Source organism: Macrobrachium rosenbergii, chromosome 59 (assembly GCF_040412425.1).
Source record: "Macrobrachium rosenbergii isolate ZJJX-2024 chromosome 59, ASM4041242v1, whole genome shotgun sequence".
NCBI classification, from domain to species: Eukaryota; Metazoa; Arthropoda; class Malacostraca; order Decapoda; family Palaemonidae; genus Macrobrachium; species Macrobrachium rosenbergii.
In genome coordinates this window covers 10,292,796-10,307,810 of record NC_089799.1, presented here as the reverse complement: position 1 = coordinate 10,307,810, position 15,015 = coordinate 10,292,796, and the positions used below count along the sequence as shown (strand labels likewise).

At 33.5% G+C, this 15,015-nt stretch overlaps 1 protein-coding gene across 1 annotated transcript in view; it reads left to right on the top strand.

The window, feature by feature from the left end:
• The window catches only part of LOC136837368 (uncharacterized), a 59,174-nt gene that overhangs the window by 26,729 nt on the left and 17,430 nt on the right, over positions 1–15,015 (top strand). The window contains exons 4-10 of the mRNA XM_067102123.1: positions 9,622–9,756; positions 11,288–11,382; positions 11,855–11,980; positions 12,491–12,564; positions 13,080–13,150; positions 13,574–13,709; positions 14,825–14,952. Of these exons, the coding sequence (XP_066958224.1) occupies positions 9,622–9,756; positions 11,288–11,382; positions 11,855–11,980; positions 12,491–12,564; positions 13,080–13,150; positions 13,574–13,709; positions 14,825–14,952 (765 nt within the window). The remainder of the gene's footprint in view (positions 1–9,621; positions 9,757–11,287; positions 11,383–11,854; positions 11,981–12,490; positions 12,565–13,079; positions 13,151–13,573; positions 13,710–14,824; positions 14,953–15,015) is intronic.

The following is a 15,015-nucleotide window of genomic DNA, read 5'->3' as shown; positions in this document are numbered from 1 at the left end:
CCTCTGGGAGTCCCATATATAAATGGTGCACTAGACTGGACCATTCCATATATAAAATGGTGCCTTCACTCAGGACAAAGGTTAGATGTATCAGGGTTTGATTTGAAGAACAGACACTGGACACATTCGGCACAAGTTATATATATATATAGGGAGGATATATATATATCTATATATTCTCTCATAATCAGAAGATATTTTCGTTTTTGATATACATTCACCACACACACACACACACACTACACCATTACCTGATCTGGTATATATCGATTATATATATATATTCATTTCTCATATATAACTTTATACCTTAGTCTTGCATCAACGGTATACTGATACAATCTTGTGGACCAGGCCACACACACATGTCACTATGTTTCAGCTAAATTGCAGTGATGCTTGGAAGATGCTCTGAGAAAGCAGTTGGAGTGCATATCCCTGTTTAAGGCGTTTATTTTCTGAACCATGTGTCTTCGACCAGGTCGTCCATCGACCCCTCAACGTTGCTTGATGTACAGGCCAGAGAGGTCAAGGAGGTCCTCCCATTTTACCTTCAATCTCTAGATAATTGAGTTCCGCTAAGCTCATTGAGTCCGTGGAATTTTGAAGATTTAGACTCTTGACATTTTATCCGGGGTGGAATGGGGCGCGGCCTTGCCACTAGTAATGTACTGAGGGTTTTAAGGACAGTGCCATTTTCATATTTTAAGAACAAGATATGGTAGACGTCTTGCTATTTTTAAAAGTCGTGATACAACTCCATTTGATTCTTTTTTTATCCTCTAGAGAAACTGTCGACCGTCCGCACTTTTCTAATCCGCCCTCAGATCTTATTACTTTAGGCTAGGGATTGCTGAAAATTGCTTCAATTGATCATCCAGTGATTAGTCATCATCAAACATACTGAATTATATAAATATCGTATCAATAGGTAATCTTTTTATTTTATGTTATAAATTTTCAGGATGTGCTTGGTAACAACTCGGTATAGCCGGTTGATTACTATGTTATTTTTTATATGATATTTAGTCAGATTTATTATATATTAACATTTTTGAAAGATAGCTCTATTATTTGGTGGCCTTGATTATATAGCTTTGTTAGTTATATTTGATTAGATATGAAGAAATTCTTTCATTCATTTGTTTATTAAAGTCTTGATATTATTGCGTTGTTCTATTTTTAGCGAATAATACTCATTTAATGCTATCTTTAATATTATTTATAGATAATTTTCAGACGTTTTGGAATAGTTCAAAATGTCAAATTGTCATTTATTAAAATAATTTTTCTGAATATAGCTAGTTTCCATTTACGGAAGTTTTAATATATGTGTTTGTCATGTCATTTAAAAGAATCATATTGTTTTCATTTCCTTGATATATTTTTAATCCCAATAAGCTCTATTTATATTTGTCCTAAAGAAATGCAGAAAACACGTTTTCTGTTATTCATTTCATATTAACTAATCGATTTTTCTCGTCCATCTATTTATTTTTACTCATAAGAAATTTATTTCATCAAAAACAAAATAAGCTAAATACCATTTTATATCTGATAAAATCTTGACAACATTAACGTCAATTTTTATAAATTATATATATTATCAGCATTATATTTTTTGAAATCTTTTTAACGCATTTTATATATAAACTATTTCTAGTTTTTCTACACTTTGATGAATTCACCCATTTTTATATTTATCTGTATGGTTCCAAACCCTACGCTCTGCTCAAATCAAATTGTATCTCTGAAGTTAAATTAAATTTCTTATACACCTTTGAATGCTTTGTTACTTAAAGAGTATTTGACCCTTTTTTTAAAATTAATTGTGAGAAAGATGTCTTCAGGTAGACTATCTTTCCTAATGCCTCGTTAGTCAATATCCACATTATTTTAAGCAATGTTTCAGTAGAAAATACTCATCGCTTCAATATTTTTCTTATACAGTCTGGTAAAACTTCAAGTTTCATTAAAAGACATTAATTTTGATTCTTACGGAAATGTTTGGAAATTCAGCCGTCTTTTCCCGTATCAAGACGAATCAAATTCATTTTCATGAGCAACATTAAAACAACTAGGATTTCTTGAGAAGCAAGAGCAGTAAAAAACTTTACTTAAAAAATTCGTTTGGGGGAAAAGTCGCAGGAGGAGCAGGAGGTGGAGGACAGGTGTTAAGATTTCGTTTCGACAAAGCCGGTAATTAGAAAAGTATTCAAGGTCTTAAGCATCCTGCATTATCCGATTAGAAGGGATTACTACATAAGGCGTATATAATTCTGTACTGACAACTGAATGGTTAGCCATACAGAAACTGATATGAACGTTTACATGGTATATACGGTATTAATTAAGTTTACGCTTTAATAAAATTCCAGAAAAAAATCGTTTTTTAGCATTAGAGATATGTCCATTGAAACGTGGTAGTTCTGAAAGGAAAAGACGGACATAAACATACTTTATCTCTGCACTTTTGTTTTTATAAGGTTTAACGTTTCTGTAATTATCCTGCATCATTGACATCTTCAGGGCTGTGCATAAGAAAGATAAAAAAATTTATTATAAGTAGCAGTCTTATAATACATATATATATATATACGAATGAAATAAAAATAAATATATATATAATATATATGTATATATAGGAATAAATATATATAAATATATACAGTATATAGTTAGCTATATATATATATATGGATATATATATATATATATGATACATACATTGTTTTTATCAATAACGACACAATATTGTTAAATCTTGCGTTGTGCGTATTACATGAAAAATAAATTGTTTGTTCTCAACCAAAGGACAAATTGTTTTGAATGGTTCCTGATGTTGGCAAAAAGGGGAGGGAAAGGAGTACCAAAATCAGATTATACTTTTCAGAAATGGTTCAACATTATCATGTAATAGAAACTGGGTGGATACAAGTTTCATTATTCGTGAAATACAGTTTAAAAGGTTAAGATGTATCTATAGATGAAAGAGGAGAAAATGACAACAAATGATCCTTTCTGAAGAGAGACCAAGATTCAAAGGATTTTATTCTTCATTCTGAGGAGAAAGTGTTGAAATGTTCATGTTTAATTTCGTAAATTTTTTAACTGTTTAAGTCACTGATGTTAAGTAGAAGATTGACAGATAAGAATTTTTTCTAATTTTAGGATTTTTTATGGTCTGGTAAAAAATGCAGAATATCATTTGTCAAAAGATTTAAGAGTTCTGAATGCTAGCCTGGAAATGTCCAGAACCTGTTATGAAGTTAAATTTTAAAATTTCACTGTCAGAATGCAATTAGTTAGGGTTGAATACCATTGCTATTATAAGCAATGATCTAGGTTACATTAGTCTGCCAATGAAATTAAAATAACATCGCTGTAAATAATGAAAAAGTAAAAAAATGCGGTAAAGTTTCTTTCGAACACTAAATCGAATTCATGTTAAGGGTAATCTTGTCTGTAGCGGAAGAATCAGCGAAATTTCAGACAGTTGTTCTCCTCTTTAATTATATATTGCTCAACGCACGATTTGGCTAGTAAAAAGTATTACGTAAACGGGGAAAGTATGAGGCCTCATAATTAACCCTTGACAGATACGCAATATGGGTATCATCGATATGACCGAGGGTGATGAAAATATATATATGGCCCTCTAGCATTTCATCCCTTATTGTGTATTCGTCGGACGTATGTGTTTGGGTGGACATACAAAGATTCATTCTCAAGTCCTTTTCTCCACAGCTATGAAAATGAAGTTAAAATATCACCATTCTTTTTCTTCAACTCACCTCCTTTCTGGGTTTTTTCCTTCAGGTGATCGGAGGGTTATATGGTTTCTAAAAGTTACTATCCAAATAAATCCTTGAGCTGCACCGTATAGATATAAAAATAAATTAGATCTTGAAATTAGGCTTTTGTCTTGAATAATGACTGGCCTCTTTTTTTAACTGAGAAACTTTATAAATGATTTTGAACTGTCATTCACTCGCCTTAAATCATCATTTTTATTTAAACGAGTGCCATTGAATAGTCAGATCAGTATTTCCTTACCCGGCGGTAGTTTTACACTCCTGCCGTCATTTACTTTAGCGTAATTAACGTACTTTATTTAAAATTTAGCTCATCTTCCATTCTTTGATACAGGAACGGAAATTCCAGCTGATGGAGCAATTCGGACATTCCTCCCATGGTACAATGAATCGTTAAATCAGTGCCTGTGGAAATGTTTTTAACTCTTCTGATGTTGTTTTATCTAAATCTCATGGTGTGGAAAAGTCAAGGTTTGAACTCTCACAGACAACATATGTAACCTAATTATACTAAATTGATTTTATACTTCAATCAATTGATGTATATTGTCTTAATATATATTCTTTTGATAGCAACAGATAAATATACAAATATACATAGTTAGGCTAAAATACTGAATGAACTCGATTTTTGCAGCAAGGAGTCTTCATTTTTCAGTGATAAATCGTTTCGCTACGTTTAACATGGGAGGTGATTTGGCAATACCCAACAAAGATAAAAGAAACGGTTTATCTCCCCAAATCCCCCAATTAGGCGGAGATGTCTTTTTCTTATAATCAAGAGGGTTCATTGAACCATGTGGGCAGTTTTACCTCTATCGTCATATCCTTTAAAATATCAAGGTGGAACCAGGTCTTTGAGAGGAATATAACTTGTCAACGAACGTAAATATGGAGGAATGAATAAACTCAGTGGCTCTTCTTATGGAGATTGATCTGCCACCCACAGAATTCTTAAATCAGGTCTATTCATTTTCCTGATATCATCTACGCTCCTCCTTACACCGATTATACCATTGTTGACCTGTAAAAGTTTTTTAGCCAGCAAATTGCGTCACTGAGGAGGTTTGAGCCGGCCCAGTTCGAGATATTGCCTTTGAGAACCGACGGACGGTAAATTCTTGACCAATATCCAAAAATAGATCCGTCATCTTAACCGGTGGATTTTGAACACTGCTGTAGAGTGCTGGAAACTCCTTTGTTTTTAACTGGTATTTTGTTTCAATTAATTATCAAAGGTTCGATTATACTCCTTATTTTCATAAGTCTGCAAAGAAGCTATGGAGGTTAGAAACTCACAATGCCCTTTCCTCCATGTTTTTGATTTTTTTGTTTCAACAGCACCATAATTAAGCCTTTAGCTTTCAGTAGTTATCTGTTGTCTCTTCAAACAGAAAAGAAATAAGAAAAAGTGCAGGCGAAAAAGTTCAAATAGCAGACTAAAGCCCACAATAGTTTGTCATTTTCAACGTTCAAGTACGGCAACAGACAATGTGTCACTTGTTCCTGTGTGAAAAACCAGACCGGATTACAATTCGCCCAAAATTTTAAATAGTCACTCTTTGGCCTTCAAAATGAAGGAAAAGAAAAAAATGAAAGAAAGCTCTGCAACATAAAGACTTTTAATTCTGTTGTAAAATAGCAAAATAACGAAGAGTCGGAACTGAATTCCCCTGGAAACTGAAGAGAAAGAGTTAAAAGAGACTAAAGAAGATTCAATCAATCAGAAGACCTGACTGTAAGTTATTAAAATGGATAGACACGGTTTCAGGGGGAGCCAGTGACTTAACCTAGCCAACATCCAAGATCGACCATTATCCATGAACATTTTACCCATAGTCAGCTAGATATTCATCACTGTCCTCCCTAAACTTTCACTCTTTAGAGAGAGAGAGAGAGAGTAGAGAGATCAGAGAGAGAGAAAAAAATCAGAGACCTTTGAGATGGGTGTTTCTTTTTCTTCCGTCACTAAGTGAGGCTTTCGTGACGTCAAAGTCATCCAACAGAGGTATCTTAAGTAGGGATTTGATTCTCATTTTCAAGAACAAAGTAAACTTTGTTGAAATTACTTGGAATTATGCTAACTATTCATCAGCTTAAAGGTTCTTGAATCCTCAAAAGAATTCTAGTAATCCAACTGTCTTCTTTAGGATATTTTATTACAGGTACTAAAATGCATATGGAGTTAAAGAATATATTACTAAACCAGGCTTTCAGGCTGTAAACAGATGGCATTACTCATCCATGTTATCATTCAAGATTCTTCAGGAGCTTACAAACAGTTTCTAATTGAACAAATTCTGCGATCGTAGCATATATCTGGATGAATCTGGCTGGTCTTTTAGGTCATTGTCTTTACTGTAGAAAACTTTTAATTCTATAGAAATCTAAAGCTCTTCCGGAAACTTTATTTAATCCACACCTTTTGACCTTGGCTTTTATGATCCCAGGAACTTTCAACACCATTTTAAACTTATCTGCGCGCGTATCATCTTCAGCTTCACCGCTATGGACCCATCTGGAGTATACGATTTTTTCTAGATTTTTCGCTCCACTATTGTTCGGTGAATTTATAAATCGTGTTGTTGGCGCAAGTTATGAAGGCGTTATACAACTCTGTTGATTGCTTTTTCACTTTTGATCCTTCCTGGTACAGAAAGTCTCTTTCCCATTAGACTCCTTTATGTTCTTAATTTTGTTAACTTGGCCAACAAACTTCTTGTTATGTTAGGGAACACTGGAAACTGTTTTGAAGACAGTGCATATCTAGAAAAAATCGGATACCCATTGTGCAAAGGAAACGAAGAAAAACGCAAGAGAACGCACGGAAACGGACATCTGGAACCAGGGATGAGAAAGACCATAAGGTCAGAGGGTGGAGGTCACACAGGAAGAGCTAGGCGATTATAGGATTAAAGTACCCAGCACACAGAGATAAATACAGCCCGGACTATGCGTTTGCTCATTGTAATGGATTCTTGATAATGTGGACTAGTTTTGTCCAAGAAAGCTTGTAACTTTTTGAATAAAACTCCACTAGATACCATCCAGTTTGAATGAGGTCCTTTTAGTAATTACCATGCACAGAACAATTGTATGTGATAAAGTTAATATATGATAAAGTTAATATATATATATATATATATATATATATATATATATATACATATGAATATTTAGCATTTAGTGACGTTTATCAATATTTAATGTCAAGATCTTCTTTCACGGGATTTAAAAGAGGCAGATTTGAAAATGGAATATTAAAATTTTGTAAAAACAAATAAAGCTTTTCAAAGATTAGATTAATAGCATATGTATGCATATTTATATATATGTATATATATTTATTTATTTCAAAATTTTTGCCCGTAAAAGAACTGTCAGCACCAAGTATATCTCATCTTGGCGACATAACTAATAAGACTGCTGGATGACCTCTGTTTTTAAAACAGGAATAAACACTTAATTCGAAGTTACGGTGGCTTACTCTTCAGTCTAACTCTTTAAGATTAAAATCGCCAAATCCTGAACAGAAATATCGGAGGATTACTGAATGCAATGCCGGATTAATATTCGGAGAGGGGTTGGGGGTTCCTGGGTAGTCTCTATTTTTAAGGAGGTGGGGGGGAGCTCCTCCACAAAAAATTTAAATTAAGTAACAAAACTACCTATCGCTTTTAACTCAGACTACCTATACATAATGTACAAACGTTAACACGATACCGTGAATTTAGCAACTGGAACCGATATCTAAGCTGTCAAGGATGTTTAAGTTTGTTTCAAAAATAGACTGTATATTCCTTTAGTTACTTTCTTTATTTAAATATGAATAAGATATAAACAAAAACTGAACTGAAATATAAATAAAAATGGGGGCCATCAACCTATGGACATTCCCCCACCCCCCCGAAAGAAAAATAAGTAAAGGTAACAAACAGGATTATAAAGTGGTGTTATCAACAACACTTTTCTAACAAAAGCGAACTTGGCGTTCTAAAGAGCAACATCTGCTTCGCATTCACAAGGCTAAGTAGAACTTCTCAGGTCTTTTGTGTAGCAGAATTTTTAACAAGGTCGCCGAAAGCTAATTTATGTAGTATGTCCTGTTCGCTTTTCATGATCGTTAGGATACTGTCATCATGTTTCATATTTGCTCATAGCCTGTTATTGGTAAAATTTCGTTTTAATGAATTATTTTTTTCACTGGTATATACTTGGCTGACATCAAAACAAGGTAGATATGAAAGATTGTTTTATGATGGGGAAGGATGTAGGGCATTGACGGATTTTATAAGGCATAAAATCTTGTGATTTTGACATTGAGATATATATATATATATATATATATATATAATATATATATATATATAGTATATATTATATAAATATATCTATATGTATAAAAGTGAATGTTTGTGTGTTTGGACATTATAGAAATCCGAACCGCTTGACAGACGTAGACAAAATTTGGCACGCAGCCCCTATGTGACACCAAGAGGGTTATATTTCAAAATCAAACCCCCTACCCCTATGACATACATCAGACACAGGCAAACTGAATAAAATTTTCGTTTTTATCAATTCCGTCTGGTTTTCCTTCACATGCTTTATGGGTTGATGGTCATTTTTCACCTAAGCAACCCAGGTTTTCTTCCAGGCGTTGTCAGACGTATGATTAAACTGCAACAATAAATCCCCTATAATATTAATTTTGTATCAGAATTTATGTGAATCTTAACAATAATTTATGATAATTATTAATATAATTGGTAATTACCTAGATAAAAACACTGAAAATCTATATCGGTAATTTCTATAAATACAGATTTGCTTTCCACATCCGAGAATGACTTCCCCATCCGCAAAGTAGCAGCTGGTTAAGCCCGATGTGCAACATATATGGTATTTCCTTTTTTTTTTATCAGTTCAAATGAGAACTTCCTCATTAATTTGTTCGTTTCTTCTTCGTTTTTCCTTTTGGAATTCGCTATAGCAACTGCTTCGTGATGATAATGTGACGTATTTTGTTATAAAGTCGGTTTAAATGGGGTCAGAAATTAATTATAGGGTAGTTTGGCAACACCACCACCATGTACACCAACTTTACCACCGAGCAACCACCTCCACCAAACTCTCTCTCTCTCTCTCTCTCTCTCTCTCTCTCTCTCAAGGCATCACTCAAACAATCTGAAGCCGAATTATCTATGAGGTTTTGAACTATTGCAAGCAAAGTCATGCTTGCAATCTCTCTCTCTCTCTCTCTCTCTCTCTCTCTCACATTTATAAGTTCCCTTTATGAATGAGGTTAAACGTCAAGTCATACTAGAAAAAACCTGAGAATATATGCTACTGCAAGTCAGTCATTCTCTCTCTCTCTCCATTTTAATCAGATAAGTGCCCGGATATATGCGTATATCATGTTTATTTAAAGTAATGAATTAAAGAAAGAATCATTAATCACGGGAAAGAAAAGTATTCTCAATGACAGTACACATACTTTACACGCCGAAACAGTTCAAAGGGGATGCAGCAAAATTTTTCCGAGTTCTTCAAAGTTCTTCCGGGCAGCGCCGGGTTAATAGTCGCTACTATACATAATATATATATATATATATATATATATATATATATATATATATATATATGCACATGCATACACATCCATACACATACATATCCCACACACTACTCACAACCATTTAGACACTCTCCCGAAATCCGCTGAGAGCATTCATCATCAATAATAATCTTTCACAGCATCTTTCTTCCTCCTCATCATCCCTCCCCCCCCAAACAAAACCAGCAGCAAATACAGGTTCAGGTGTCGGTGTTTACAAGAGACCTCAGGTGATCACTGTCAGTGGGGAGGTCGTTGCCGGCGCAACGGAGATCAACAGCAACAGCAACAGCTTTTCTGCAGCACTCAAAATAGCACCTGCAGGTAAGTCATCTTTCACAGTTCTCATTTGAAGGGGTTATTGCGCCAATCATGTGAGTTTGTGGATGATTGAAAATTTAATAGAGTTTGAACTTTATCTTGCCTGTATTTTTTATTCGCTACAGTAATAATAATAATAATAATAATAATAATAATAATAATAATAATAATAATAATAATAATAATAATAATAAATTATTTTAATAATAATAATAATAATAGTAATAATAATAATAATAATAATAATTGGTAAAAATGAAGAGTATTCATAATAATCCTTATCTAAAATTCATAAAAATAGGCTGCATGAATACCTCACTTAATTCTGAAAGAAAATCGATCAAAAATGACCTAAAAAAAATTTAGCCCATTTTTGGGGCTATGAAGTTCTTAAGTTTTTATTATTATTATTATTTATCGATGGGGTCGAAGATGCCATATTCGAGGTTTGGAGAGAATGGAGTTAAGGACATACCCTTGTTGTTAATTTCATTATAATTGTTGTCTGGATAAGTTACCTTATTTGGAATACACTCACTGTATTTTACTATTACGAATACACTCACTGTATTTTATTCTTACGAGTACATTCACTGTACATTTTATTACATTTATTATAATTATCTGCGTACGTTTCACTTTTTGGGATTTCATATCACGAATACATTCACTGTGTGTTATTATTACGAATACATTTACTGTATTTTATGATTACGAATACATTCACTGTATTTTATTCTTACGAATACATTCACTGTATTTTTTATTACGAATATATTCATTGTATTTTATTATTACGAAAGCATTCACTGTATGTTGTTGTTACGAATACATTCGCTGTATGTTATTACGAATACATTCACTGTATTTTATTATTACGAATACCCTCACTGTATTTCATTACTACCTTTATTATAATTATTATCTGAATACTTTTACTTTTTGGGTTTCATATCACGAGAAAATTCATTGTAAAACTAGAATGTTACTTATTATAAAAATTTGCCATCCAATCACTACCTGTCTTCATTTTTTATAGTTTAAATAATATTCAGTCTTCCATTCACAAGGATATATAAAAAATATATCTCTGTCATTATAAAACATTATTATTCTGATGCAAACATTTTTAATTATCAAGAAATACTTTAACTTCCATGGCGTGAGCAAACTTGAAAACATCAGTGTAAGAGTCACAGTTTGACCTCTCCTTTTGACAGCATCGTATGACCTCTTATTCTGACGTCATCGTTTGACCTTTCCTTTTGACAGCATCGAATGACCTCTTATTCTGGCGTCATCGTTTGAGCTCTGCTTTTGACAGGAACGCATGACCTCTTATTCTGAAGTCATCGTTTGACCTCTCCTTTTGACAGCAATCGTATGACCTCTTATTCTGACATCATCGTTTGACCTCTGCTTTTGACAGCATCGTATGACCTCTTATTCTGACGTCATCGTTTGACCTATGCTTTTGACAGCAATCGTGTGACCTCTTATTCTGACGTCATCGTTTGACCTCTGCTTTTGGCAGGCACATCGACGGGCAAGACATCTGTTCGTGCCCGGAAGGTTACCGTGGAAGGAATTGCGACCTTCATTATACAACGATATCCGCCATAGATAACAGTGAGGAAAAATGGGGCATATTAGCCCTCTCCAATTTCTTTTGCAAAATATGAGCTTTGCTGCTGCAATCTGCTTAAATAATTGCATTGAATCACAACCCACTTGATACTGTTTACATTTGGAAGACATTTTGTGCATGAGCACTGAATAACTGATTGTTTTTTTTTTCAATGCCTGTAGTTAGGATACGCACATTTCGTAATAAGTAATTCAATGATTCTGTATCTTTTATGGTGAACTTGATAACTACAGGTGAGAGAGCATTTCTTTCGTTAACTGTAAAGATCATGGGTGTTTTAAGATTTATAATTCCTTCTTATACTTAGAAGTGTTCCACTATCAGACAAGTATGTGAAATCAACGCATTCTTTGTGATATATATATATATATATATATATATATATATATATATATATATATATATAAAATTATATATATACAGTGTATATATATATGTGTGTGTGTGTTACAGGCTGTGGAGGAATCCTAAATTGCCAGCACCATTGTCACCTTCGTATCCTGGTCAGGCAAAAAGAAGCACTTTGTTCCTGCAAAGCTGGTTATAACTCTCTCAATGAAACTCACTGTGTTCCTTCGGGTAAGTAAATGTAAACAATCAGAAATACAGCAAATGATGACGTTAATTAACTAAATTATGATATATATTTTTCATTAAAATGAAAAAAAAGACGTACAGGCGAGTGATTTGGTAGGAAAACTGTAATGAATATAGACAATTTTTTTGTTTTTATATGAATAAATAGTGAGTAAAAAGAATGTAATCAAAATACATTTGCTGTTAATCATGAAACAAACTGACATAATGGCGACTAAACACAGACTTATTTTACGAAGGATAATACTAAATGAAAGCCACGAAATCTAATTTACATAAGACGAAGCTCGGCTGAATAAAAATATAAAACCATATGAAAAATAAAATAAAAATAGTAAGAATAATAAATGCACATTTTTGTTCACGCATTCACGACATATACCTCTAAAAAGGTTTAAATTAAGATTTCTCTAATGAAAACCTCTCGCCGGGAGGTAGCGAGTCCATTATTGTAAAACCCAGAATAATGAATTTTCTTCCTTCTTTTGGCAGAAGACTGGGACGTCTTGATACAAGTAAAGTTTCAAAGACATCGCAATTATAGCAAGAACTGGGCTATCGCAAAGGTAATATACTTGCATTATTTTGTGTATGACTAAGTTTTATGTATACATATAGACGTGCCTATGTAAGTATTAACTATTTGTGCAATGTTTTATATCATTACATTTTATATGTACTGAAATGAGTTCAAAGTAAACTCAGATTCCCCCTTAGTTTTAAAGCCACAACTTACTTCTTTTCGAATGGACGCCATATTCTATGGAAGGTTGAATTTCAAGTCAGTGGCCCCTCTGGGCTTGTCCCATACGGACAGGTTTCATCTACTGAATAATAATAATAATAATAATAATAATAATAATAATAATAATAATAATAATAATAATAATAATAATAATAATAATGCTTTGTAAGAACAATAAAGATAAGCTAAAGAGAAAATCCTATAAAATGAAAAAATGAAGAGAAACTAAACATGTGACATTACACACTACATTCTCATTTACTTCTATACAAAGTATAAACATGCACTTCCTAAACAGATACAGAGAGAGTACGTTAATAACTCACCTTTTCGCAGATTAAACAAGTTTTGCACGACGAAGGAATCACAGAGAAAATTGCTGACGCTGCAATTAAAGTGCAAATGAAGTAAGTACTACGCATGATATATTATATTTCCAACTCTGCCAATGATTAAATTGGAAAACAGTGTCCCTGAAAGCATAATTAATAACAGATGCAATTTTATTTTTTAGGTTCTATCAATCTATATTCTAGAAAATAAGCTATTTTATGTTAGCGTACGAATTTGCACATTTTTTCATAATATACATAATTTTAGTAGAATGTGACAGCTTGTAACATATACTGTATATATGAAATATTACAAACTGTCAATTCAAATAAATATTCATATATATATATATATATATATATATATATATATATATATATATATATATATCTGTAGAGAGAGAGAGAGAGAGAGAAATACATACACGGTAGTGAAATATATGAACTTGCTCCTTCGATACTCACTCAGAAGCTCACCTCATAATTCTTATATTTCAGAACCCAGGAATTGATTTTCAGTCTGGATATTAAAGGACTGTATCTCAAAAACTGGCTAATGGAAGAATCGATGTGGAAACGACAATTCCCTGAAGCTGAAGTACAGGTTTCAGCTCAGCCTAAACTGACCGTGGGGGTAAGACTGGCTCAGAGGAGGGAGCCTGCTCTTTTCAGAATTTTAGTCTTAGAATACAGGTTACAGAATAAGTGTAATTTATTTTGCGTTTGGTAGCCGTAACATCACAGAGGACACAAGAACTTGATGATGAATTCTAGGCTTATAGCTAAATACGTATCTTCCAAAGGGTCACCGCTTTAATAAAATTCCAGATGCTGAATTTGAGTAAGGGTGTTAAATTTGTGTAAGAAATGAGAAAAATTGACGTAGATATCAAATATTTCGTATGTTGGCTTTTTAAAAAAACAGTGGTATGAAAATACCGTCATACCTGCTTCTCAAAATTAATAATTTTCCATAACTATTCTACGTATGCCTGGTGTTATTCTTCCTAAGCTGTTTAAAAAAACTGACATTCGCATTTTTTTACAAGAAAATGCAGTTTTATAACCACGTGCATGGGAATCTCCTTTGGAGGCACCTGTGCAGTGCTTCTAACAAGTTTCTTATTTTATTCATTTAATCAATCAATTAATCATTTCCTATGGCACCCACGGGGATGCATAGGGCCTCGATGAACTCACGCCACCACATTCTGTCCTGGGCTAACTCTTCCAGATCTCCCCAACACTTGTCTCCTGCTTCCGGCCTCATTGTCCTCAACCACGTCTCCTTGGCCTACTTCTACCTCTTCTACCAAGGGCAACCCACCCTGGTGTATCTCGTACTATTCCATGTCTTTTATACACATGGCTTAGCCACTTCCAGAGTGAGAACTAACATACTCATCGACCGGCTGCAACCCCCGTTACTTCTTTAATTCTGTTATTTGACATCCTATTCCTCTAATTAATTCCTAATATTCTTCTGAGTGCCTATTTTCAATCATATTCATTGCATGGAGAAAATCTCTTGTTTGGTGTCCTTTCAGACTGCAAGATTTCGATAACCAAATCCGAGAAAATTTTCTCTTTCGGATAAGTAAAGAAGCGAGACAAAGACCCATAAGCCATTTTATGGTTCAGTGCCCTTTAGTTTTAAGATAATAACTAAATATGTGTACATTTAATAACTACAGCAAGTGTGGACTTCCATTATTCCACCTTCTAAGTGTTACTCTTGTCTTCTTCCAGCCTGTTTCTGCAGAATTCGATGAAGCTGGGGTACTGTTGCTGGCTTGTCCTGTGTACGGTGGAAAGACCCTTGAAGTGTCTTGGTATAAGGATGGCCACCTCCTCTACACTTTCAACGTCTCAGATTGGTTTGTAACTAAAGTCTGTCAGTGTTGTGTCATTTGAAAACGATTTGCAGGTATGATTTATAG